Raw genomic sequence first — 25451 nt, forward strand, 5'->3', positions numbered from 1 at the left:
AAGCCCTATATTTACCAGCTGCACAATACCGGCTTTGAATAATTCAGACAGGAACGACAAATTACAAAAGTGTTATTTTCCACCGAATTACTATTTTGCGCTTAATAAGGAGCAGGAGCATCAGACCTAATTTGCTTCAGGCATTACACTTTGTCACGCTCCTCTATTTGTCACACTAGACCTGTGTAAATTGTGCTTGACTATACTATAAAACCATATATAATCAAATGTTTGACTTTTCTTTGACACTTCCCTGTACTTTATTGACACTAAGCACCTAAAACTTCAGACAGAGAACCACCCTTTAAATCGTTGGTCATGTTACTGTTGAGTTCAGTATAAGTTCATTCTATCTGTGAAGTTCCTACATATGGATAGGGACACAACCTTGGGCATAAACGCATCGCTTGTTTACAGTAAGCAAGTCTATGTAAAATATAAATACTCCAGCAACAAAGCATGAAACTGAAATAATGTGAGCCAGGAGTGGGAAGTCATGTAGTCCAACTAAGACACTCCAACACCTCTCACCCACATTTCAAAACCTATTTGTAAAACAGCTGAACTTAGATCCAATTTAAATAAAACATTTAAATAAAGCAGTTTGATAAAGAAAAAAGTCATTAACATTAATGCGTCAAGCAAACATTATAAAGAATCACTCGCAGTCTCTTTTATGGTGCACGGTGTTTCATATCCAACCTTTATTTCTTCACTATAAAACACTCCCTGCCATCAGACGAAGCTTAATTATTAAAGGGCTTTCTTCTTCTCATATCAGGCCATCAAATTTACGGCTGTAACGCTTGCTAAATATTCTTCCCTTTTGTTCTGGTTGCTGCTTATTTGTTTTTGTACTTTATTCTTGTAACCATGGCAACAACTTTAAGGCTTATCTTCCTATTTTTTGGAAGATTTAACAAGGATAGTGTAAATAAAGATTTAATCCAAACAAAATGCATCACTTGAGATTTTGATGGCTAAACTTTAAGAGTTATAAATAAAATGTATTTTCTAATGAAAAGATATGAACCGTTCTGTTATTTCTATAATCTTGTATGTAATAACTGTGGCTTTGCTGCAGCTTGCTCTCTGGGTGTGGCTCAGTATTGGCACCCTGAGGACAGAAACTCTCACTTTCCCAGTTCTTGTATTTGCCGCACCGTTTTCCCCTCAGGTTCAAAAGAAATTAGGGTAAATAAAATGTTAGTTGAATTTTGTTAGTAGTATTTTTCTAAACAATATATACTTATGATATACTGTATTAAACATTTAGAATGTATTGTTAGGTTGGATATATGTATTTTAGTCCAAGTTGATATAACGGTCCAGATGTGCAAGTATATACGTATATATACAGTATCACACACACTCTATATCGTCCATAGACCATACGTACCATAGACCATACGTACAGTTATGTTCCTTTAAAATCCACTGAGTTTGAGTGCACAAAAGGTTTTTTAACTAAACTACAACAACTTAAGCATACTATTTTCTTTCTTCACTATGGTAAAATATAAAATCCAGCAAATCTGGACTTGATCTTAAACACATTCAAACCCTGCAGTTGGCTGAATGCTGTGTGAGTGCATGTGACCCTGTGTTTGTTTTGGAGAGGGAGGCAATGGATTCTCACTCCACCTCCTTGACTAAACCTAAACGCCCATCCTGGTCGTTGCCTCCCTCTATTTCCAAATAAAAGAAGATCATGGGGTCATAATTTCCTCACTTCTCACACTTTCTTCAGTCAAAGAGCAGAACAGCAAGCCTCCTCTGCAATCATGTCTGTCTCATACGCACGTAGTTCCATGGGAGGTGGATCTCAGTTCTCCATGGGAGGAGGATCTCAGTTCTCCATGTCCGGTGGAGGCGGCGGTGGTCGTGTGTCTAGCATGCGTGCTGGCAGCATGTACGGGGGAGCTGGAGGATCTGGGACCCGTATCTCCAGTGCCTCTGCTTCTCGTTCTTTCTCTGCTGGAGGTGGTGGCGGTTTCGGAGGTGGTTCTGGTTTCGGAGGTGGTTCTGGTTTCGGTGGTGGTTCTGGTTTCGGTGGTGGTTCTAGCTTCAATCAGGCTGATGGAATTGATGCGTCTGCAAATGAGAAAGCCACCATGCAAAACCTCAATGACCGTCTGGCCACCTACCTGGAGAAGGTGCGCACCCTTGAGAAGGCCAATGCTGATCTTGAGCTGAAGATCCGCCAGTTCCTGGAGAGCAAGACGTCCCCCTCTGCTCGTGACTACAGTGCCTATTACGCTACTATCAATGATCTCCAGAACAAAGTATGTGGTATTGTTAGAAGAAAAAAATTGAAACAGTTATTAGTAAATAAATAACTACTTATCTGTTAACTTACCTGTATACTAATAATGTGCTAAATAAAGAACATCATATGCAGTTTATGAGAATGACATAAATAACCATTTAAATCTTTGAGAACTTTGTCTTTGTATTTGATATATGTAAGAGATATTTTAATACTAAAATCAAATAATTCTCAAGAGATATCTAAATGTGGCTATATTCTTGTCCCCTGAAGATCCAGGATGCCACTCGTATTAATGGAGGCATCTACCTCAGCATCGACAATGCCAAGCTGGCTGCAGATGACTTCAGAGTCAAGTAAGTCCACATATGACTAAGAAAAAAGCTATCAAAATCTCAAATGGGTCCAAGTGATTTACAATGGTTTAATTTCTCTGCAGATATGAGAATGAGCTGAGCATGAGGCAGTCTGTAGAGGCAGATATTGCTGGGCTGAGAAGGGTGCTGGACGAGCTGACAATGGCCAGATCTGATCTGGAGATGCAGATTGAGGGGCTGAGAGAAGAGCTGATCTTCCTCAAGAAGAACCACGAGGAGGTAAGTTGGTGATTGGTTCACACTCTTTGATAAATAAGTGATTCCTCTAAACGAAGCAAATACTCAGTGGTTTCTTCTTACATCTTTAGGAACTCTTGGCAGCACGTGCCCAGATGACTGGACAGGTCAATGTTGAGGTTGACGCAGCACCACAGGAAGACCTGGCAAAGGTCATGGCTGAAATCCGTGAGCACTACGAGGGTGTTGCTGCTAAAAACCGAAGAGAACTCGATGCCTGGTTCCAGGCCCAGGTAAAATAAGATTAGTTTATATTTGTCAAAAGAAACCAAAACCAATTCAAAACCAAAGATCTTATCTGACTGCTCTTCTATGGATTGTCTCTCATAGAGTGAATCCATCAACAAAGTCGTCGTTGAAAGTACAGAAAACCTTCAATCATCCAAAACAGAAATCAATGAGCTTAAACGCACACTCCAGAGTCTTCAAATCGAATTACAATCACAACTCAGCATGGTAAGTAGATGACCAGGTCAGTCTTGAAATTTGCGGTTTTGATACATCACATAGCCTTTAGAATAATGACTTTTCCCTCAACAGAAATCGTCACTGGAAGGCACTTTACAAGAGACACAGGCCCGCTACGGCTCCATGTTGTCCGGCTACCAAACGCAAGTGAGCAGCATGGAACAGCAGCTGATGTCACTTCGTGCCGATCTGGAGCGCCAAGGTCAAGAGTATAAGATGCTTCTGGACATCAAGGCCAGACTGGAGATGGAGATTGCAGAGTACAGAAGACTGCTGGATGGAGAGGCTACTGGGTGAGATGCTAAAATACACATTCACACCCTGATTTCTCAGTAAATTATAGGAAGCAGAATGAGATTGAGATGATTCTGAGTACTTTTTTCCCCATTTTTCCCCCAACCTCAGAAGCACTCAAACTGCAGTGTCCTCCTCAGCCAAAAGCTCAACTTCTTCAACAACTACTCGCAAAGTGGTAACTATTGTAGAGGAGGTTAAGGACGGCAAAGTGATCTCCTCCACCCAGGCAGTTACAGAGACCAAGTGAGATCTCAAACAAGATCAACCAGCACAAGAACTCTTGAGATAAAACAACCAAACTCAAGAGTGATGAAAAACAATAAATTGGTCTAAACGTGCTTCTGTGTTTGAGTCTTATTTTATACTCTGATTTTTTTTTCCAGAAATTATTTTATCAGGATTTTTTTTTTGTCTTTTACAAAAACTTAAATAATAATAATACACAGATGTAATATACATGCATACATTAAAAAGTTTGGGGTTATTCAAAAAAAATATTTTGGAAGATATTAATACTTTTTGTCACTCTCTATGATGAAAGGATGAAATGGTAGTGTATTTATTAAAATAAGCAAACTCAGGAAATGATCAAAATTGATCAAAAGTGACAGTAAAGACATTTATAATTTGACAAAAGATTTCTATTACAAATAAATATTTTTCTCTATAGCTTTATAATAAAGAAATGTTTCGTAAGCAGCAAATCAGCATATTAGAATGATTTTTTGAAGGATCATGTGACACTTAAGACTGGAGTAATGACTAAAATGGAAAAGTTGAGTTAATTTAAATTGTAATTTCATAATATTAATGTTTTCAGAGTATTTGATCAATTAAATGCAGCCTTGGTGAGCATAAGAGCATAAAAATCTTACTGACCCAAAATGTTTGAACAATAGAGTACATACATAAAAAACAAAAACAAAACAACTACTAAAACAAATGTGTGCAAAAGTCTGCAAATCCAAACAGTTCTACCCATTTCAACACAAAAATGGGTATTTATGGTTTTTGTTTTTAATACTCTGCCTACCAATAATATTTTATAGAAAAATATTTGCAAAAGCTATGCCTTTAGGGCTAAAGCGGCTTGTCACCAGGGCTGTGCACTTATACACTCATGAATACTCACTCATAAAGGGTGTACATAATTAATATGCATCCTTTAGAGGTAGACAAAAAAATACAACCGTTGCAAAAGAAATTCCAGTGCAGGTAGGTGCTTATAGTACTTATACTGAAAGATCATTGGGTTTTAACAATCTAACATTGAGACATTTTCATTTCAATCCAATGAGATACTGACCGACAAGTATTCTGTATATGACCATCAGTGCAAGCCAGATAGCTTGACCATTGGGGTCAGGACAAAAACAACCTTTGGCATTGTAAAGATAAGGCATACCTTTTTTGTAACCCCACTGATTTTTTTAACATCTTGGGAGAGGTGTATGATTCTTTATTTTGGGAATGCTTTTGTCAAGTTTGTGCAAAGACTGAATCAGGGTTCAGATTGACGCTATAAAAGAATAGATATATGGGTGGATGTGGCAGTCACATTCAGATGCCTGCTATAAAGACTGAAGCTTTATAGCTTTATAGCTTTATATGCATTAATGTGCACTCATTACACAACACATTGAACATTTTAACATCAATATCAGATTATCATCTACAGTTCACTGTCTGCTGGTCACTGACCTCTGTGTGGGAACAGCATCCTGGATCCAATCCATAATACGCATGTCTTTTCTTCTGCCACAGTGGGTTTTGAAGTTGCTTTCCTCCAGTTTTGTTTATTTGGGAATATTACACATGATATGCGATGGCTACAAAAGGAGAAAAAATAGGTAATTGCAAATAATAAACAATTTTATACTTAAAGGGGCTGTATGTAAGAATTCTCATGTATTAGTCGCTCTTTATTGCCAATGTGTGAATAGCTTGTAACAAAACTTAAAAAACGAGGCCTTCCCCGACTTTCTAGGTTGTCTATGAAAGCCTGTAGACTGATTTTCAAGTGAAGGACTTGGGATGCCCTTGCCAGGAAAATCAAAATATGTGATGTTTACGCGCTCCCCCGACAGCCTTCCGTTCAATGACACATGAAATGAATGCTTATACAATGTTCAGGATTATGCCGAAAGAGCTATTCTGTCGGCCTACTGTAATGTCAATGTGTCATGCAAAGAAGGGAAAAATTCTCGCTATACATACATACATATATATAGTCTACAGTCTCAAATGTACTCCATAAACTATCATAAGTGTAATTTTAATTTCCTCATCTGTTGACATGATGCCGGTAAATTGCGGAGCTGGAGCAAACATATCCACATCGCTATTTGGGGTATTAGGCGCAATAAAGAATAGAAGAGATGGCATAGGCCTATATCTCAACTTGAACTTTTAATCTTCTTTTTTTTTTCTTATGCACTTTCTCTCATCTTTTACAGGCCCTCTAGTGACCTCTAGTGGTACAGTTTCACATTACATTTGAGTTTAGTTAACACAAAGCAATGCAGCTTCTCAACACATATATGATCAGATGCTTTCTTAACTGCTGCTTTCTCACCGCTGTCATTTTTGTTGAGTTTATTTTGTTATTGAGAAGAAAGCATGCAGCACATTTACATATTCATCTAAACATCGCTCTCAGCAGCACTGACAGCGTCTCGATGTTCAACAATATAACAGTATATTGCTGCAAAGGTATTTTCAACTTCTTTTTCAACTTCTAAGCAAAGAACGAAAAAGAAGTTTGCAGGGTCATTGAATCAGGCTCAGTCTCTTGTACGTTATCTGTGCTCCAGTGCGAGCACGAGCAATAAGTTGCTGGCTGCAGTTCACTTAACTTCTCCACTTGTCCCTAATAACAAGGGTTTCTGAATTCTAAATATAGCTCCTTTAAATTCTGTCCAGTAGAGGAGAGGTTAATTAGCCCCTGCTGGTAGATGCTGTAATTACACCACTATGTACTGTAGGTATGTTTCTCTATTGTAGGACATTTACTGTATTCTGGTGAAAGAAGTGCTTTTGCAAGCAACATTTAAAATGACCAAACAAACATAAAATGGCCCAAATATGTCTCCCCAAAACGACGGCAGCATCCAGGTTGTACTTCAGTGGCTGCATGCACTGCCATTTCAGTGAATGAGATGCTAACGGACAGCTTTCTTCAAGTGTTTTAGACCTCCTTAGTTCAGTCCAACATTTTAAGCACACAGTGGAAATAATGACATGACAATTGGTTTCGTTTTCATTAACAAGTTCAGTAATGAGTGACTCCTGGCGGCAGAACGATTATATTGCAGGCTCGCTTTCTTAATGTACTTACTATAACACAAACTGTCCAATGTGGCAAACTAGTTCCTTGAACAGAATGCTGCACACTGTCATTTCCAGCAAACTAGCTGATCCTGCCAGTAATATAACACATGTTAGAGATACAACAATACTTGTGAGAAACAATATTGTACAGACTTGCAAGCATTTGCTGCATTGTAGTGACTTATACTTGTCTTTCATCGGTTACCAACTTCACATCTAGTTCGCTTTTGTAATTCTATGCAACTGTCTGGTGTTCTTCAGGTTTGACAGCTGTAACCTGATACCACCAGCATTTTATCCTTCAGTTAATGGCATGCAACTTTTTTAACTAACTCTAACCCTAACCCTCTGCTACTCCCATACACGAAAGAAATATATTTGAAATATATTTTCAGACTATATTTTGGAATATATGCAAATATTTGAAATTGGCCCAATAAATATATTTCACACTTAACATCATATATTTTTGTTATATTTCAGAATATATTTCAATGTATTTGGAATATATGCCACATATATTTTTGACACTTTTGGGGACCCATACAGAAAAAAATACATTGAAATATATTCTGAAATAAAAATATATGATGTTAAGTGTGAAATATATTTATTGGGCCAATTTCAAATATTTGCATATATTCCAAAATATACTCTGAAAATATATTTCAAATATATTTCTTTTGTGTATGGGCTCTAAGCTGACATAAGAATTCCTATATTTTAGAATACATCTTTTAGCTATCCTCTGATTGTTAAAAACCACAGCACTGATAAATCTCAGTTAGAAGTTAAACATTTAATTCAGCAGCAGGAAAAAGCAACCATACTTTGTTTAAATTAAACTCTAATAAAACAGTTAATCAAAGTACTATAGCTGTTTTGTCTAACTAAATATCTAAAACACTGATCACATTGGATGTTTTCTTGCACAGTCAAGTTGCTGTTCCATTACCTGGCAATTTCAACCTGACAACCAACATGAACACTTCCTTGTCTGCTTCTGTCATTAAGTTGGTAATTTGAGTAATTTGCCCAGTGGGTTTATAGACTGAAGGGTGATATTTATTTTTACTTCAGTCTTCTTATTGGATAAAAAAAACAAAACATTAAATCTAATCTAATCTAATCTAATCTAATCTAATCTAATCTAATCTAATCTAATCTAATCTAATCTAATCTAATCAATGCAGTTTGCAAGAACAGAGATAAAAACTAGAGGCACACTTCGTAATTAATCTAATGAAGTTCACATGAAAAGGGTTTGTTGTACTGTCATCGTACCTTATACTAAATAAATGAGTGGACAAATATGAGTGCTGATCATTTCATTTCAGAATCTCTTCATGTACTTGTTGAACTTTGAAAACGTTTAATGTTGAGACATGACACATTCAGTTGATAAAACAGGTTTATCTAGTCTGAGGCGGGATCTGGATGAAGGGTTGAAATGTTGTAAAGATAAGGAAGGTTTCAGTGTTATGTGTGACAAATGCTGAGAGCTTTTCTAAGGTTTTAAGTTGAATGTAATTTTTAATTTAAAAAAGGTGCATCTAATAAATATAACAATCCATTCATTTTAATATCTCTTGATTTCAGAATAAAAAACAAACAAACAAATATCTACCTATGGTATAATGTATTTGAGTACTAACACCACTGCCTATTAAATGGTTAGTTCACCCAAAAATGAAAATTCTGTCATTAATTTCTCCCCTCATGTCGTTCCAAACCCGTAAGTCTTTCGTTCATCTTCGAAACACAAATGAAATCTCAGAGCTTTCTGTCTCTCCATAGACAGGGTCACCGTGATTTTTCCAAGTAATGTATGTTCCTGGTAGCCTGGCTAACGTCAGACCACTTGTTCCTGGATCAATATATAGTTTATATAAGTTCATAAAGAGATCATATCTAATCCATATAAATTGAGCGGTTTAGTTCAAAATTTTCTGAAGAGACACGATATGATGAACAGATTGAATTTAGGCTTTTGTTCACATAGAAATATTCATCAACTCGCACATCAATAGTGGTAAAAGGAAACTCAAGCATGTTCACTTGACGTGTGAGAAACAATGAGGTTTGTTCTCGTGTTGCGCAGCACGTTTGAGCTTCCTCAAGAACCAATGAGGTTCATCTTCGTGTTACGTAGCACGTTTGAGCTTCACCAATAACCAATGAGGTTCATTCTCGTGTTACGCAGCACGTTTGAGCTTCAACAAGAACCAATGAGGTTCATTCTCGTGTTACGCAGCACGTTTGAGCTTCAGCAAGAACCAATGAGGTTCATCCTCGTGTTACGCAGCACGTTTGAGCTTCAGCAAGAACCAATGAGGTTCATCCTCGTGTTACGCAGCAAGTTTGAGCTTCAGCAAGAACCAATGAGGTTCATTCTCGTGTTACGCAGCACGTTTGAGCTTCAGCAAGAACCAGTGAGGTTCATCCTCGTGTTACGCAGCACGTTTGAGCTTCAGCAAGAACCAATGAGGTTCATCCTCGTGTTACGCAGCACGTTTGAGCTTCAGCAAGAACCAGTGAGGTTCATCCTCGTGTTACGCAGCACGTTTGAGCTTCAGCAAGAACCAGTGAGGTTCATCCTCGTGTTACGCAGCACGTTTGAGCTTCAGCAAGAACCAATGAGGTTCATCCTCGTGTTACGCAGCACGTTTGAGCTTCAGCAAGAACCAGTGAGGTTCATCCTCGTGTTACGCAGCACGTTTGAGCTTCAGCAAGAACCAATGAGGTTCATCCTCGTGTTACGCAGCACGTTTGAGCTTCAGCAAGAACCAATGAGGTTCATCCTCGTGTTACGCAGCAAGTTTGAGCTTCAGCAAGAACCAGTGAGGTTCATCCTCGTGTTACGCAGCACGTTTGAGCTTCAGCAAGAACCAATGAGGTTCATCCTCGTGTTACGCAGCACGTTTGAGCTTCAGCAAGAACCAGTGAGGTTCATCCTCGTGTTACGCAGCACGTTTGAGCTTCAGCAAGAACCAATGAGGTTCATCCTCGTGTTACGCAGCAAGTTTGAGCTTCAGCAAGAACCAATGAGGTTCATTCTCGTGTTACGCAGCACGTTTGAGCTTCAGCAAGAACCAGTGAGGTTCATCCTCGTGTTACGCAGCACGTTTGAGCTTCAGCAAGAACCAATGAGGTTCATCCTCGTGTTACGCAGCAAGTTTGAGCTTCAGCAAGAACCAATGAGGTTCATTCTCGTGTTACGCAGCACGTTTGAGCTTCAGCAAGAACCAGTGAGGTTCATCCTCGTGTTACGCAGCACGTTTGAGCTTCAGCAAGAACCAATGAGGTTCATCCTCGTGTTACGCAGCACGTTTGAGCTTCAGCAAGAACCAGTGAGGTTCATCCTCGTGTTACGCAGCACGTTTGAGCTTCAGCAAGAACCAATGAGGTTCATCCTCGTGTTACGCAGCAAGTTTGAGCTTCAGCAAGAGCCAATGAGGTTCATTCTCATGTTACGCAGCACGTTTGAGCTTCAGCAAGAACCAATGAGGTTCATCCTCGTGTTACGCAGCACGTTTGAGCTTCAGCAAGAACCAATGAGGTTCATTCTCATGTTACGCAGCACGTTTGAGCTTCAGCAAGAACCAATGAGGTTCATCCTCGTGTTACGCAGCAAGTTTGAGCTTCAGCAAGAGCCAATGAGGTTCATTCTCATGTTACGCAGCACGTTTGAGCTTCAGCAAGAACCAGTGAGGTTCATTCTCGTGTTACGCAGCACGTTTGAGCTTCAGCAAGAACCAGTGAGGTTCATCCTCGTGTTACGTAGCACGTTTGAGCTTCAGCAAGAACCAGTGAGGTTCATTCTCGTGTTACGCAGCACGTTTGAGCTTCAGCAAGAACCAGTGAGGTTCATTCTCGTGTTACGCAGCACGTTTGAGCTTCAGCAAGAACCAGTGAGGTTCATTCTCGTGTTACGCAGCACGTTTGAGCTTCCTCAAGAACCAGTGAGGTTCATTCTCGTGTTACGCAGCACGTTTGAGCTTCAGCAAGAACCAGTGAGGTTCATTCTCGTGTTACGCAGCACGTTTGAGCTTCAGCAAGAACCAATGAGGTTCATTCTCGTGTTACGCAGCACGTTTGAGCTTCAGCAAGAACCAGTGAGGTTCATCCTCGTGTTACGCAGCACGTTTGAGCTTCAACAAGAACCAATGAGGTTCATTCTCGTGTTACGCAGCACGTTTGAGCTTCAGCAAGAACCAGTGAGGTTCATCCTCGTGTTACGCAGCACGTTTGAGCTTCAGCAAGAACCAATGAGGTTCATCCTCGTGTTACGCAGCACGTTTGAGCTTCAGCAAGAACCAGTGAGGTTCATCCTAGTGTTACGCAGCACGTTTGAGCTTCAGCAAGAACCTAAATCTAATCTAATTTAATCAATGCATTTTGCAAGAACAGAGATCAAAGTTACAGAGGCCCAATCTGTAATGATTCCAATGAACTTCACATGAAAAGGGTTTGTTGTACTGTCATCGTACCTTATACTACCTAAATAAATGAGTGGGCAAATATGAGTGCTGATCATTTCAGAGTCTCAGAAAGGGCTTCATGTACTTGTTGAACTTTGAAAACCTGCCGGTTTAATGTTGAGACATGACACATTCAGTGGATAAAACAGGTTTATCTAGTCTGAGGCGGGATCTGGATAAAGGTTTGAAATGTTGTAGAGATAAGGAAGGTTTCAGTGTTATGTGTGACAAATGCTGAGAGCTTTTCTAAGGTTTTAAGTTGAATAATTTTTAATTAAAAAAGGTGCATCTAATAAATCTAACAATCCATTCATTTTAATATCTCTTGATTTCAGAATTGTAAAAAAACAAATGTCATATAATGTATTTGAGTACTAACACCACTGCCTATTAAATGGTTAGTTCACCCAAAAATGAAAATTCTGTCATTAATTTCTCCCCTCATGTCATTCCAAACCCGTAAGTCTTTCGTTCATCTTCGAAACACAAATGAAATCTCAGAACTTTCTGTCTCTCCATAGACAGGGTCACCGTGATTTTTCCAAGTAATACATGTTCCTGGATCAACATATTTTGTTGATCTTGGAACAACATACCTATCTGAAAATGTCTTCGCAACTAACATTTTGATGCTTCAAAAAAGTTCATAAAGAGATCGTAACTAATCCATATGAATCGAGCAGTTTAGTCCAAAATTTTCTGAAGAGACACGATCGCTTTATATGATGAACAGATTGAAAATTTGGACTAAACCGCTCAATTCATATGGATTAGATTTACGATCTCTTTATGAACTTTTTGAAGCGTCAAAGTGGTAGTTGTGTAGCTGTCTATGGAGGGACAGAAATGGCTCAAATTTCATCAAAAAAGATCTTCATTTGTGTTCCGAAGGTAAACGAAAGTATTATGCAATTGGAACGACATGAGGGTGAGTAATTAATGACAGAATTACAATTTTTGGATAAACTATCCCTTTAAGCAACAAGTTAAAATATATTTTGCAGAGACGAAAAGAAACAGAACATGCAAGCACATAAGTGTGAAGATTGACAAGCTCAGTTCATTCTTTTATTTATAAAGTACATTTAAAAGAGCCACAGGACTGACCAAAGTGCTGTACAAACTCAAATAACCAAGGACAAGGAGTGACAGCTGAAACTTTCATAACCTCCAAAATGATGTTTTTCTAAGGAAATCTGAAACTAAATGATAACATACCATTCAAACCTGTTATCAGCCACACCTACTGCCTTGGGGAACTGGGAAATGGTTTCACTCTCTACCACCTAAGGCAAGTCCCTCCCTTCCCCTTTTTTTGGGCACATAAAAGGAACAAGGGTCATCTTCTCCTCACTCATTAGCTTGTTCTTTCTCCAGTCAGAGCAGACAACGACAGCAAGCCTCCTTCAAAATGATGTCGTCTTCTTCATCCACCCGCAGCTACACGTCCTCAGAAAGACATTCTCGCTCATCTGTCTCTGGTCGTGTCTCATCAATGCGTGCCGGTAGTGTGTATGGGGGAGCAGGAGGAACCGGTGTCCGTATCTCCAGTGCCTCTGCTTCTCATTCCTTCTCTGCTGGAGGTGCTGGTTTCAACCTGGCTGATGCCGTTGATGTGTCTGCAAATGAGAAAGCCACCATGCAAAACCTCAATGACCGTCTGGCCACCTACCTGGAGAAGGTGCGCATCCTTGAGAAGGCCAATGCTGATCTTGAGCTGAAGATCCGCCAGTTCCTGGACAGCAAGGCCACTCCCGCTGCTCATGACTACAGTGCCTATTACGCTACCATCAGTGACCTTCAGGCCAAGGTACGTGACATAACTATAGAACATATTACTCAAGAAAACCATCTTAGGCAAAAATTAACCAATTGACAATATTCCACCATTCTTTGTCTGCAAAGAATATATTCAAAGCATGTGATTGCATTGCATTTCTTCACTACTTACGTAGAAGTGATTCAAATTTGACTTTTTATGCATCTTCGTTCTGTGCCCCTGAAGATTCAGCATGCTACTGGTGTAAACGGAGGCATCTACCTCAGCACTGACAATGCCAAGCTGGCTGCAGATGACTTCAGAGTCAAGTAAGTCCATTACTTAAAGACTTAAAAAATAAAAAGCACTTCCAACATCTATAGCAAACCCAAAACATTTATATTGATATAATTGTGCAGATATGAGAATGAGCTGAGCATGAGGCAGTCTGTAGAGGCAGATATTGCTGGGCTGAGAAGGGTGCTGGATGAGCTGACAATGGCCAGATCTGATCTGGAGATGCAGATTGAGGGGCTGAGAGAAGAGCTGATCTACCTCAAGAAGAACCACGAGGAGGTAAGTTGGTGATTGGTTCACACTCTTTGAAAAATTATTGATTCCTCTAAATGAAGCAAATGCTCAGTGGTTTGATATCGCATCTTTAGGAACTCTTGGCAGCACGTGCCCAGATGACTGGACAGGTCAATGTAGAGGTTGACGCAGCACCACAGGAAGACCTGACAAAGATCATGGCTGAAATCCGTGAGCACTACGAGGGTGTTGTTACCAAGAACCGCAAAGAACTTGAGGCTTGGTTCCAGGCTAAGGTAAAATTAGATTTAATCTGTAAAATTTGCAAAGAAGGATTGTAATTAAAACCAACAAAAGATGTATCTGACTGCTTTCCTATGGATTGCCTCTTATAGAGTGAAGTGATCAACAAAGAAGTTGTTGAAAGCACAGAAATTCTCCAAACGTCCAGATCAGAATTCACTGAGCTTAAACGCACACTCCAGAGTCTTCAAATAGAGCTACAATCACACCTCAGTATGGTAAGCAAGCAGAGACAAACAGAGGAATCTTGTAAAGTTTTTTGTTATCGTCACAATACAATAATGACTTTCTCCCAACAGAAATCGTCATTGGAAGGCACCTTGGCAGAAATACAGGCCCGCTATTCTGCCATGTTGTCCGGCTACCAGTTCCAGGTGTCCAGCATGGAACAGCAGCTGATGTCACTTCGTGCCGATCTGGAGCGCCAAGGTCAAGAGTATAAGATTCTTCTGGATATCAAAGCCAGACTGGAGATGGAGATCGCAGAGTACAGAAGACTGCTGGATGGAGAGACTGTTAGGTGAGACACAACTTCAACACAAAATATCTTTTAAAATAGACTAAACATCAATGTTCTAATTTTAATAAGTATAACAATTTTAATGAGTAATGAGTAATTATTTATTTAATATTCTTCATTTTCTATCTCTGCAGTACCACAAGCACAAGCACAAGCAAAACCTCAACTACACGCAAAGTGGTAACCATTGTGGAAGAGGTGGTGGATGGCAAAGTGATCAGCACATCTTCCCAGGCTACCAGCCAGATCGTGTCTCAACAAAAGAGCTCTTGAGCAAAAGCTATCAACATCAGAGTGATAAAAAGCCAATAAACTGGTCTAACTGTGCATAATTGTTTGTTTTTTTCTTCTGTCATTTGCACCTTGCATGACTCTTAAATTGAACAAATATGGAAAGTTGTCAATTAAAAACAATAAATATGTAGCATGAAAAAAAAAAAAACGGTGGCAACTAAAGATGATTGAATTTACTAATGATTACCTTACTCTTGACATGCGGCACTGCAATACTGCAAATATCAATACTCCGGTGGGACACTCCTATGCTTCTGTATAAAGTCAAATTTTGAATCGAGTTCATTAAACAGTCAGTAAAATAAGAACAAATAAATTACAAGCAGTAGCACAAATAAATACAATGGAATAAAGATACAAATAAAAGTTTTTCTTTTTAGGTAGGTCTAACAGTAGGCTCAGTATTCAGAAATGTAATAAAATAGCACTGTCTATTTGTCTTAACTGCCAATTTTAATCCTTAAAATAAAAGTTACAAAAGGTATTCAGTCAAAAGCGGCGAGTGAATTTCCCTTTGTCTTGTGTTGTTTAATTAACATTAATGACACAGACAGCAGCTGGTTTATTAGGCTGCTGTCACTTTAAGATCGAGTGCATGGATCCAGTATACGCATGCTATAATGAATAAATGTTTTTGTGAATTTTACGCTTTATAAGCACAAAACCTGCTGGAATGAGTAAAACTATGCGCAATACCTGCATTCCCATGCTGAAATTTAGGGTCTTTTTAAATATATACTCTGGATATTTGTGAAATTTATTTCCATGACTTTTCCAAAACTTTCTCTTATTTATTTTTCCAACACTGTTCCAGACCTGGAAATTGTTATTTTAAAATTCCATGACTTTTCAATGTTTTTCATGACCGTACGAACCCTTAAGTATATATTAAGTAATAAATTTGATGAAAAAAGTCTCACAGGGCGTAAGGCTACATCTAAGCAATGCTTTTGAGTGTTAAAAAAATAAATTTGTATATGTCTTTGTTACCATGCTCTGAGCGTCTAATCTAAATCATGCTTCTGCTCTAGATTCCCTGAGGCATGCAGAGTTCAGTTATTACAATTGTTCCGCTGTTGTTTACTGTATTGTCCATCGTCTATTTTGAAATTTATCAAAAACTAATTTTCCTTGTTAAGTCCTACTACAAAATTTCTCTGATCCTCACCAAATTAAATCAGGTAATCAACAAACCATTCCTGACCAAAGTCAGGATGGATTCAAATAAAGCGTTTTCAAAACGGTTTGCTAAAAGCACCAAAATATCTCAGAAATCAGGGGCGTCCTAAGCATGGTCCATTCCACTCGGTCTGTTCACTGCAGGGTATCGTATCGCACCGGTAGCACCGCCTTAAGAACGGCCCAGTCAGCAATACCACTGAATTTACATAAGCTGGTAAAGGTTGCAGAGTCAAACCCCAAAGGGTCATCCCCTGTGGCCTTGAGCAAAGGAGCAAACCCCAGGTAAACATACCTGATTCAGCAATGTGCCTCCAGAAATGAGGTTGCGAAACACTGCTCTAGGTGACTTTTCCTGCAGCAATTGCAGTGCAATAAAGTCCCTTTTGTTGCATGACTACATACTGAATGCCGGGAGGGACCCTGCATAGTTTCTGGACATTGCCTCCTGTTGGTCAAAAGGTGTAAAGTGGGGTTAACTCTGTAGTGTCACTCGGAACTCAAAATCTAATAATCACCACTTCAGAATAAGTTCTACTATAATAGGAATTTATATATAAAAACATTTTTTTAGAATGAAACTAGGCCTACTGTATATTAGAAACGAGCTGTGTTTAGCTTTATGGTAATACATTCACTCTACATTCCAAGCATTTAAAAGTTGCCCTACACAACTTTGTTACATACAACATTAAAACTTTCAATTTCAAAAAAACAAAATAATTAGTTAATGTAACAAAACACACAAAAAAAGAAGAAAAAAAAACGTTTCAGTCAATCAATGATTTCATGCTTGAGTCAAAATTTAAGGAATTTTTGAGTGAAACTGTTATATGTGAGCCTGGACCACAAAACCAGTCACATGGGACAGTCAGATTTATACATCATCTGAAAGCCGAATAAATAAGCTTTCCATTGATGTATGGTTTGTTAGGATAGGATAATATTTGGTCAAGATACAACTACTTGAAAATCTGGAATCTGAGGGTGCAAAAAAATCGAGAGAAAATCGCCTTTAAAATTGTCCATTTATGTTCGCGAATGTGCTGCATTCACTCACAAAAATAAATGTTTTATATACTTTATATATATCTTCATGGAACATGATCCTTACTTAATAGCCTAATGATTTTTGGTGGAAAAGAAAAATCGATAATTTTGAACCATACAATGTATTGTTGGCTATTGCCACAAATATACCTATGCGACATGTGACTGGTTTTGTGAACCAGGGTCACATATGTTAACATACCATGCAAACCTGTCTTCAGCCACGCCTGCTACCTCGGGGAATGGGCAAATAGTTTCATGCTTCCCCACCTTAGGCAATCCATCCATCTAGTCCCTCCTTCATCTGTCCGCATAAAGGGAGCAAGGGTCGTCTTCTCCTCACTCATCCGCTCGCTCATTCTCCAGAGAACAACAGCAAGCCTCCTTCAAAATGATGTCTTCTTCATCCACCCGCAGCTACACGTCCTCAGGAGGATCTTCTCACTTCTCTGGCTTTGGTGGCGGAGCTGGTCGTGTCTCAGCAATGCGTGCCGGTAGTGTGTATGGGGGAGCAGGAGGATCCGGCGTCCGTATCTCCAGTGCCTCTGCTTCTCGTTCCTTCTCTGCTGGAGGTGCTGGCTTTGGAGGTGGTGCTGGCTTTGGAGGTGGTGCTGGCTTTGGAGGTGGTGCTGGTTTCAACCTAGCTGATGCTGTTGATGTGTCTGCAAATGAGAAAGCCACCATGCAAAACCTCAATGACCGTCTGGCCACCTACCTGGAGAAGGTGCGCACCCTTGAGAAGGCTAATGCTGAGTTTGAGCTGAAGATCCGCCAGTTCCTGGAGAGCAAGACGTCCCCCACTGCTCGGGACTACAGTGCCTATTTCGCTACTATCAGTGACCTTCAGGCCAAGGTACGTGACATAACTACAGAACATCTAATTCAAGTAAATCATTAACCTACCCAGATAAAAACTGTCCAATTTCAATATCCCATGTTTCCTCATTTGCAAAGCATATATTCAGAATGCATGGGAAAAAATACCATATTTCTCAAGTAGGTAACTTCAAGAGATATCTAAATTTGACTTTATTTATTCATTTTTCCACTTGAAGATTCAGCATGCTACTGGTCTAAACGGAGGCATCTACTTGAGCATTGACAATGCCAAGCTGGCTGCAGATGACTTCAGAGTCAAGTAAGAGAATAAACAAACAGCACTTCCAACATCTATAAAAGATCAAAAGCATTTATATCAGTTACTTTTTTGTGCAGATATGAGAATGAGCTGAGCATGAGGCAGTCTGTAGAGGCAGATATTGCTGGGCTGAGAAGGGTGCTGGATGAGCTGACAATGGCCAGATCTGATCTGGAGATGCAGATTGAGGGGCTGAGAGAAGAGCTGATCTTCCTCAAGAAGAACCATGAGGAGGTATGTTGGTTCACACTCTTTGATAAATAAGTGATTCCTCTAAACGAAGCAAATGCTCAGTGGTTTCTTCTTACATCTTTAGGAACTCTTGGCAGCACGTGCCCAGATGACTGGACAGGTCAATGTTGAGGTTGACGCAGCACCACAGGAAGACCTGACAAAGATCATGGCTGAAATCCGTGAGCATTATGAGGCTGTTGCTAACAAGAATCGCAAGGATCTTGAGGCTTGGTTCCAGACCAAGGTAAAAATCTGATGTTTTTAAAGAAAGGGCAGCATTATAATCAAAACCAACAGACTTACCTGACTGCTTTGCTATGGATTGTCTTTCATAGAGCGAAGCCCTTAACAAGGAAGTTGTTGTTAGCACAGAAACCCTTACAACATCCCGATCTGAAATCACAGAGGTTAAACGCACACTCCAGAGTCTTGAAATCGAGTTGCAGTCTCAACTCAGTATGGTAAGCAAGGAGAAATGAATCCTTTAAAGTTCCGTCATCACAAAACATGTGCAAAACACTGAATGATTAATTTACCCCCCAACAGAAATCGTCACTGGAAAGCACTTTGGCAGAAACGCAGGCCCGCTACGGCTCCATGTTGTCCGGCTACCAGTTCCAGGTGACCAGCATGGAACAGCAACTGGTGCAACTTCGTGCCGATCTGGAGCGCCAAGGTCAAGAGTATAGGATTCTTCTGGACATCAAGACCAGACTGGAGATGGAGATCGCAGAGTACAGAAGACTGCTGGATGGAGAGGCTGTTAGGTGAGACATCTACAACACAAAATCTCTAAAGAACTGCGTTTAGAATAAACAGTAGTGTCAACATTTTTCAGTGAGTAGTGGTGACTTATTTCAACAAACAAAATTAAAGTGGGATGGAAATATCTGCCTAGCATTTCAGTAATGTAATTGTATGTGTTTCTACCTCTGCAGCCTCTCAAGCACAAGCTCAAGCAAAAGCTCAAGCTCAAGCACAACTACACGCAAAGTGGTAACCATTGTGGAAGAGGTGGTGGACGGCAAAGTGGTCAGCTCATCTTCCCAGGCTACCAGCGAGACCTCGTCTCAAAAGAGCTCTTGAGCAGCAACAATCTACCACAGAGTGATTTAAAAAAAATCCAATAAAGTGGTCTAACTGAGAATTTCTTGTGTTTGTCTGATTTTCTTTAGTTTTATTTTGATGCCATATTGAGTCAATGTGAAAATGTAGGCAAAATGCATTTAAATAAAAAACAAAAACAGATCAGCTAGTATTAGCCTTGGTGGGGTATAAAACATTAGAATTAAAAAAAAGAAATAACAACTCAAAGACCTGATTACATGGCTGTTCTCAATTACCAATACAAATATTTAAACATCAATAATCTACCGATGCATTATATTGCATACATTAAATCAGGCTAAAGTTCACTTTGCTGCAAAGGACAAGGACATTAACTTTTAATAAATATATCCATTTACAAAATAAGCAAACTGTTTTACATATATGACCAGTCCTAAAATAACTAAATAAATCTCTCTCTGGCACGCCCTCAACAATTTGAATTCAAAAAAGTCCACACATGTCTGAACATGTACAGAGCTCTCATCTGAAAAAAGTTTAGAAAGGGAATGTAAGCATCTATCTTACTTATTTGAGGAGATTATCAATCAACCAGTTTTGACCAGTCTTATGCTATTGGGTCATGCACAATTTATTATGCCATGGGGTAAAGGGTGAGGTTATAACACAAAGTTGACAGATGGATCCAAATATGTTATCTCGTTTATGGCATCAAGAGAGGTAGGACCACCACTCTAAATAAATAAGCCCCTGTCAGCCCCTTTCAAAGTTTCTCTGATCCTCACCATATTAAATCAGGTAATCAACAGACCATTCCTGTCCAAAGTCAGGATGGATTCAAATTAAGCATTTTCAAAATGGTTGGCTAATAAAAGCACCAAAAGTATTTCAGAAATCAGGGCCGTCCTAAGCATGGTCCATTCCACTCGGTCCGTTCACTACATGGCCCCCTCAAGCGCGGGGCACGGTGCGGTCGCATCGGTAGCACCGCCTTAAGAACGGCCCAGTCAGCAATACCACTGAATTGACATAAGCTGGTAAAGGTTGCAGAGTCAAACCCCAAAGGGTCATCCCCTGTGGCCTTGAGCAAACGAGCAAACCCCAGGTAAACATATCTGATTCAGCAATGTGCCTCCAGAAATGAGGTTGCGAAACACTGCTCTAGGTGACTTTTCCTGCAGCAATTGCAGTGCAATAAAGTCCCTTTTGTTGCATGTCTACATACTGAATGCCGGGAGGGACCCTGCATAGTTTCTGGACATTGCCTCCTGTTGGTCAAAAGGTGTAAAGTGGGGTTAACTCTGTAGTGTCACTCGGAACTCAAAAGCTAATAATCACCACTTCAGAATTAGTTCTATTATATTAGGAATTTATATAATTATTATTATTTTTTAAATGAAACTAGGTCTACTGTATATTAGAAACGAGCTGTGTTTAGCTTTATGGTAATACATTCACTCCTCATTCCAAACATTTAAAAGTTGCTCTACACAACTTTGTTACATACAACATTAAAACTTTCAATTTGCCATTTGAAATGAAAACATTCCAACCTCTCACAAATCTGGTTAATATCAAGTCACCCAAAACCCACTTCAGACAAGCTAAACCTGCTTTTAATCATTTGGTTTTTAATCTAGCTCATTTTGATGCAATAGTAAGGACATTAAACAAATTTGTTGTTTAAATGTAGATCTAAATTTATATTTAAATGTAATGTATATCTGTGAAAAAAACAACAACAACAACAAAAAATTTTAATCTGCATTTTGTGAAATTATATATATATCTAATTTCACCTTGGAACATCTGTACATGTGTCAAATGACACCAAACAATTACTGCAGTGGAAAACAAATAAATAAACAGCTGGAATAAATAAAACAAAGCAAACTTTTACCCCACAATCATTTTCAATTTGACCTATTATAAACCACTGGAATAAATAAATGATAGATACCTATTTACATCCAAGAATAATATAACAAAGAATCAAGAAATAAAATGCCTGTGTCCCACACAACAAAAAATATCTTTGAGCAAGCATTTTAATTTATTTTTGTTTAACAACAGGCCAACTACATATAATGTGGGGTCTTATGATCATTTGGCTATTGTTTCTTGATTATATCTAAATATATTTTCCTATTTTACTTATCGGACTGATAGGGCCAATATACTGTGCAAACATCAAAAGTTTCATTAAAGTAGAAAGAAATGAGTTCATTTAACAAAACACAAAAAAGAAGAACCCCCCCCCATTTCAGTAAATCCATGATTTCATGCTTGAGTCAAACTTTAAGGAATTTAAGTGACACTGTTATATATTATCATACCATGCAAAGCTGTCTTCAGCCACGCCTGCTACCTCGGGCAATGGGCAAATAGTTTCACGCTCCCCCACCTTATAGGCAAATCCATCCATCTAGTCCCTCCCCCATCTGTCCGCATAAAGGGAGCAAGGGTCGTCTTCTCCTCACTCATCCGCTCGCTCATTCTCCAAACTCGCTCATTCTCCAGAATAGAGAACAACAGCAAGCCTCCTTCAAAATGATGTCTTCTTCATCCACCCGCAGCTACACGTCCTCAGGAGGATCTTCTCACTTCTCTGGCTTTGGTGGCGGAGCTGGTCGTGTCTCAGCAATGCGTGCCGGTAGTGTGTATGGGGGAGCAGGAGGAACCGGCGTCCGTATCTCCAGTGCCTCTGCTTCTCGTTCCTTCTCTGCTGGAGGTGCTGGCTTTGGAGGGGGTGCTGGCTTTGGAGGTGGTGCTGGCTTTGGAGGTGGTGCTGGTTTCAACCTGGCTGATGCTGTTGATGTGTCTGCAAATGAGAAAGCCACCATGCAAAACCTCAATGACCGTCTGGCCACCTACCTGGAGAAGGTGCGCACCCTTGAGAAGGCTAATGCTGAGTTTGAGCTGAAGATCCGCCAGTTCCTGGAGAGCAAGACGTCCCCCTCTTCTCGGGACTACAGTGCCTATTACGCTACTATCAGTGACCTTCAGGCCAAGGTACGTGACATAACTACAGAACATCTAATTCAAGTCAATCATTAACCTACCCAGATAAAAACTATCCAATTTCAATATCCCATGTTTTCTCATTTGCAAAGCATATATTCAGAATGCATGGGAAAAAATACCATATTTCTCAAGTAGGTAACTTCAAGAGATATCTAAATTTGACTTTATTTATTCATTTTTCCACTTGAAGATTCTGCATGCTACTGGTCTAAACGGAGGCATCTACTTGAGCATTGACAATGCCAAGCTGGCTGCAGATGACTTCAGAGTCAAGTAAGAGAATAAACAAACAGCACTTCCAACATCTATAAAAGATCAAAAGCATTTATATCAGTTACTTTTTTGTGCAGATATGAGAATGAGCTGAGCATGAGGCAGTCTGTAGAGGCAGATATTGCTGGGCTGAGAAGGGTGCTGGATGAGCTGACAATGGCCAGATCTGATCTGGAGATGCAGATTGAGGGGCTGAGAGAAGAGCTGATCTTCCTCAAGAAGAACCATGAGGAGGTATGTTGGTTCACACTCTTTGATAAATAAGTGATTCCTTTAAATGAAGCAAATGCTCAGTGGTTTGATATCGCATCTTTAGGAACTCTTGGCAGCACGTGCCCAGATGACTGGACAGGTCAATGTTGAGGTTGACGCAGCACCACAGGAAGACCTGACAAAGATCATGGCTGAAATCCGTGAGCATTATGAAGCTGTTGCTAACAAGAATCGCAAGGATCTTGAGGCTTGGTTCCAGACCAAGGTAAAAATCTGATGTTTTTAAAGAAAGGGCAGCATTATAATCAAAACCAACAGACTTACCTGACTGCTTTGCTATGGATTGTCTTTCATAGAGCGAAGCCCTTAACAAGGAAGTTGTTGTTAGCACAGAAACCCTTACAACATCCCGATCTGAAATCACAGAGGTTAAACGCACACTCCAGAGTCTTGAAATCGAGCTGCAGTCTCAACTCAGTATGGTAAGCAAGGAGAAATGAATCCTTTAAAGTTCTGTCATCACAAAACATGTGCAAAACACTGAATGATTAATTTACCCCCCAACAGAAATCGTCACTGGAAAGCACTTTGGCAGAAACGCAGGCCCGCTACGGCTCCATGTTGTCCGGCTACCAGTTCCAGGTGACCAGCATGGAAGAGCAACTGGTGCAACTTCGTGCCGATCTGGAGCGCCAAGGTCAAGAGTATAAGATGCTTCTGGACATCAAGGCCAGACTGGAGATGGAGATCGCAGAGTACAGAAGACTGCTGGATGGAGAGGCTGTTAGGTGAGACATCTACAACACAAAATCTCTAAAGAACTGCGTTTAGAATAAACAGTAGTGTCAACATTTTTCAGTGAGTAGTGGTGACTTATTTCAACAAACAAAATTAAAGTGGGATGGAAATATCTGCCTAGCATTTCAGTAATGTAATTGACTGTGTTTCTACCTCTGCAGCCTCTCAAGCACAAGCTCAAGCAAAAGCTCAAGCTCAAGCACAACTACACGCAAAGTGGTAACCATTGTGGAAGAGGTGGTGGACGGCAAAGTGGTCAGCTCAACTTCCCAGGCTACCAGCGAGACCTCGTCTCAAAAGAGCTCTTGAGCAGCAACAATCTACCACAGAGTGATTTAAAAAAAATACCAATAAAGTGGTCTAACTGAGAATTTCTTGTGTTTGTCTGATTTTCTTTAGTTTTGTTTTGATGCCATATTGAGTCAATGTGAAAATGTAGGCAAAATGCATTTAAATAAAAAACAAAAACAGATCAGCTAGTATTAGCCTTGGTGTGGTATAAAACATTAGAATTAGAAAAAAGAAATAACAACTAACTCAAAGACCTGATTACATGGCTGTTCTCAATTACCAATACAAATATTTAAACATCAATAAGCTGCCGATGCATTAAATTGCATACATTAAATCAGGCTAAAGTTCACTTTGCTGCAAAGGACAAGGACATTATCTTTTAATAAATATATCCATTTACAAATATAAGCAAACTGTTTTACATATATGACCAGTCCTGAAATAACTAAATAAATCTCTCTCTGGCACGCCCTCAACAATTTGAACGCATTTATGCATCACTGAGATTGAGTATGTGAAGTCAAAAACATGACAAATGATAGTAAAAGCAGCTGTGGAAAAAAGTCCACAGATGTCTGAACATGTACAGAGCTCTAATCTGAGAAAAGTTCAGAAAGGGAATGCAAGCGTCTATCTTTCTTACTTACTTGAGGACATCAATCAACCAGTTTTGACCAGTCTTATGCTATTGGGTCATTCACAATTTATTATGCCATGGGTAAAGGGTGAGGTTACAACACAAAGTTGACAGATGGATCCAAATATGTTATCTCGTTTATGGCACCAAAAGAGCTAAGACCACCACTCTAAATAAATAAGCCCCTGTCAGTACGCCTACTTAAAGTAAACATTTAAGTACTGTGAATGTAACAATGTAGACACATTTCTACACATCATTGTAAAATTGCAAATCCAATTGTAAGGTAAATGCTCTGGGAAGATGACTTCAGTCAACTACAGTAAGTATTTATTATTATTATTGATAATGATTATTGTTGTAGCTACTTCAGTGTGGATGAGACCATCATCTTTAGCGTTTGGATTCTGAATATTGTTTTATCCGCAGCAGTCGTCAAACTCAGCCAAATGTAGAATATCTCTACACACTTTATCTGAAACCACTGTCTTTTGACGGATTTTTAAAAATCTGTTACTACTGAACTGTTGTTGTTATTTGTTACCAAGTCATTTTAACTTAGGGAAACATTTCTAGTTGGCCTACTCTAGGTATACTGGTTTTCAATTATAGATTATAACGTTATTATTAATATTATGATATTCCACATCTGGTCATAAACGTTATATAATGTGTGG

At 39.4% G+C, this 25451-nt stretch overlaps 4 protein-coding genes across 4 annotated transcripts; all 4 read left to right on the forward strand.

Moving 5' to 3' along the window:
* The first annotated feature begins 1577 nt into the window (after window positions 1-1577).
* Window positions 1578-3986, forward strand: LOC307162908 (keratin, type I cytoskeletal 50 kDa-like). Its single transcript, XM_079878650.1, has 7 exons — window positions 1578-2285; window positions 2543-2625; window positions 2709-2865; window positions 2955-3116; window positions 3214-3339; window positions 3424-3644; window positions 3757-3986. The coding sequence occupies exons 1-7, from the start codon at window positions 1785-1787 to the stop codon at window positions 3893-3895; spliced, it is 1389 nt and encodes a 462-aa protein (XP_079734776.1). The 5' UTR covers window positions 1578-1784; the 3' UTR covers window positions 3896-3986.
* Window positions 3987-12733: 8747 nt separating this feature from the next.
* On the forward strand, window positions 12734-15365 carry LOC307162911 (keratin, type I cytoskeletal 50 kDa-like). The gene is made up of 7 exons (XM_079878659.1): window positions 12734-13269; window positions 13465-13547; window positions 13638-13794; window positions 13884-14045; window positions 14145-14270; window positions 14352-14572; window positions 14707-15365. Exons 1-7 carry the CDS (start codon window positions 12871-12873, stop codon window positions 14843-14845), a joined length of 1287 nt encoding a protein of 428 aa, XP_079734785.1. The 5' UTR covers window positions 12734-12870; the 3' UTR covers window positions 14846-15365.
* Window positions 15366-17427: 2062 nt separating this feature from the next.
* Window positions 17428-19614, forward strand: LOC307162916 (keratin, type I cytoskeletal 50 kDa-like). Its single transcript, XM_079878664.1, has 7 exons — window positions 17428-17948; window positions 18151-18233; window positions 18311-18467; window positions 18550-18711; window positions 18803-18928; window positions 19014-19234; window positions 19406-19614. The coding sequence occupies exons 1-7, from the start codon at window positions 17487-17489 to the stop codon at window positions 19551-19553; spliced, it is 1359 nt and encodes a 452-aa protein (XP_079734790.1). The 5' UTR covers window positions 17428-17486; the 3' UTR covers window positions 19554-19614.
* A 2402-nt stretch (window positions 19615-22016) lies between these two features.
* Window positions 22017-24214, forward strand: LOC307162914 (keratin, type I cytoskeletal 50 kDa-like). Its single transcript, XM_079878662.1, has 7 exons — window positions 22017-22547; window positions 22750-22832; window positions 22910-23066; window positions 23149-23310; window positions 23402-23527; window positions 23613-23833; window positions 24005-24214. The coding sequence occupies exons 1-7, from the start codon at window positions 22086-22088 to the stop codon at window positions 24150-24152; spliced, it is 1359 nt and encodes a 452-aa protein (XP_079734788.1). The 5' UTR covers window positions 22017-22085; the 3' UTR covers window positions 24153-24214.
* The last annotated feature ends 1237 nt before the right edge of the window (window positions 24215-25451 follow it).

This window comes from Squalius cephalus (assembly GCF_949319135.1).
Source record: "Squalius cephalus genome assembly, chromosome: 8".
Lineage (NCBI taxonomy): Eukaryota > Metazoa > Chordata > Actinopteri > Cypriniformes > Leuciscidae > Squalius > Squalius cephalus.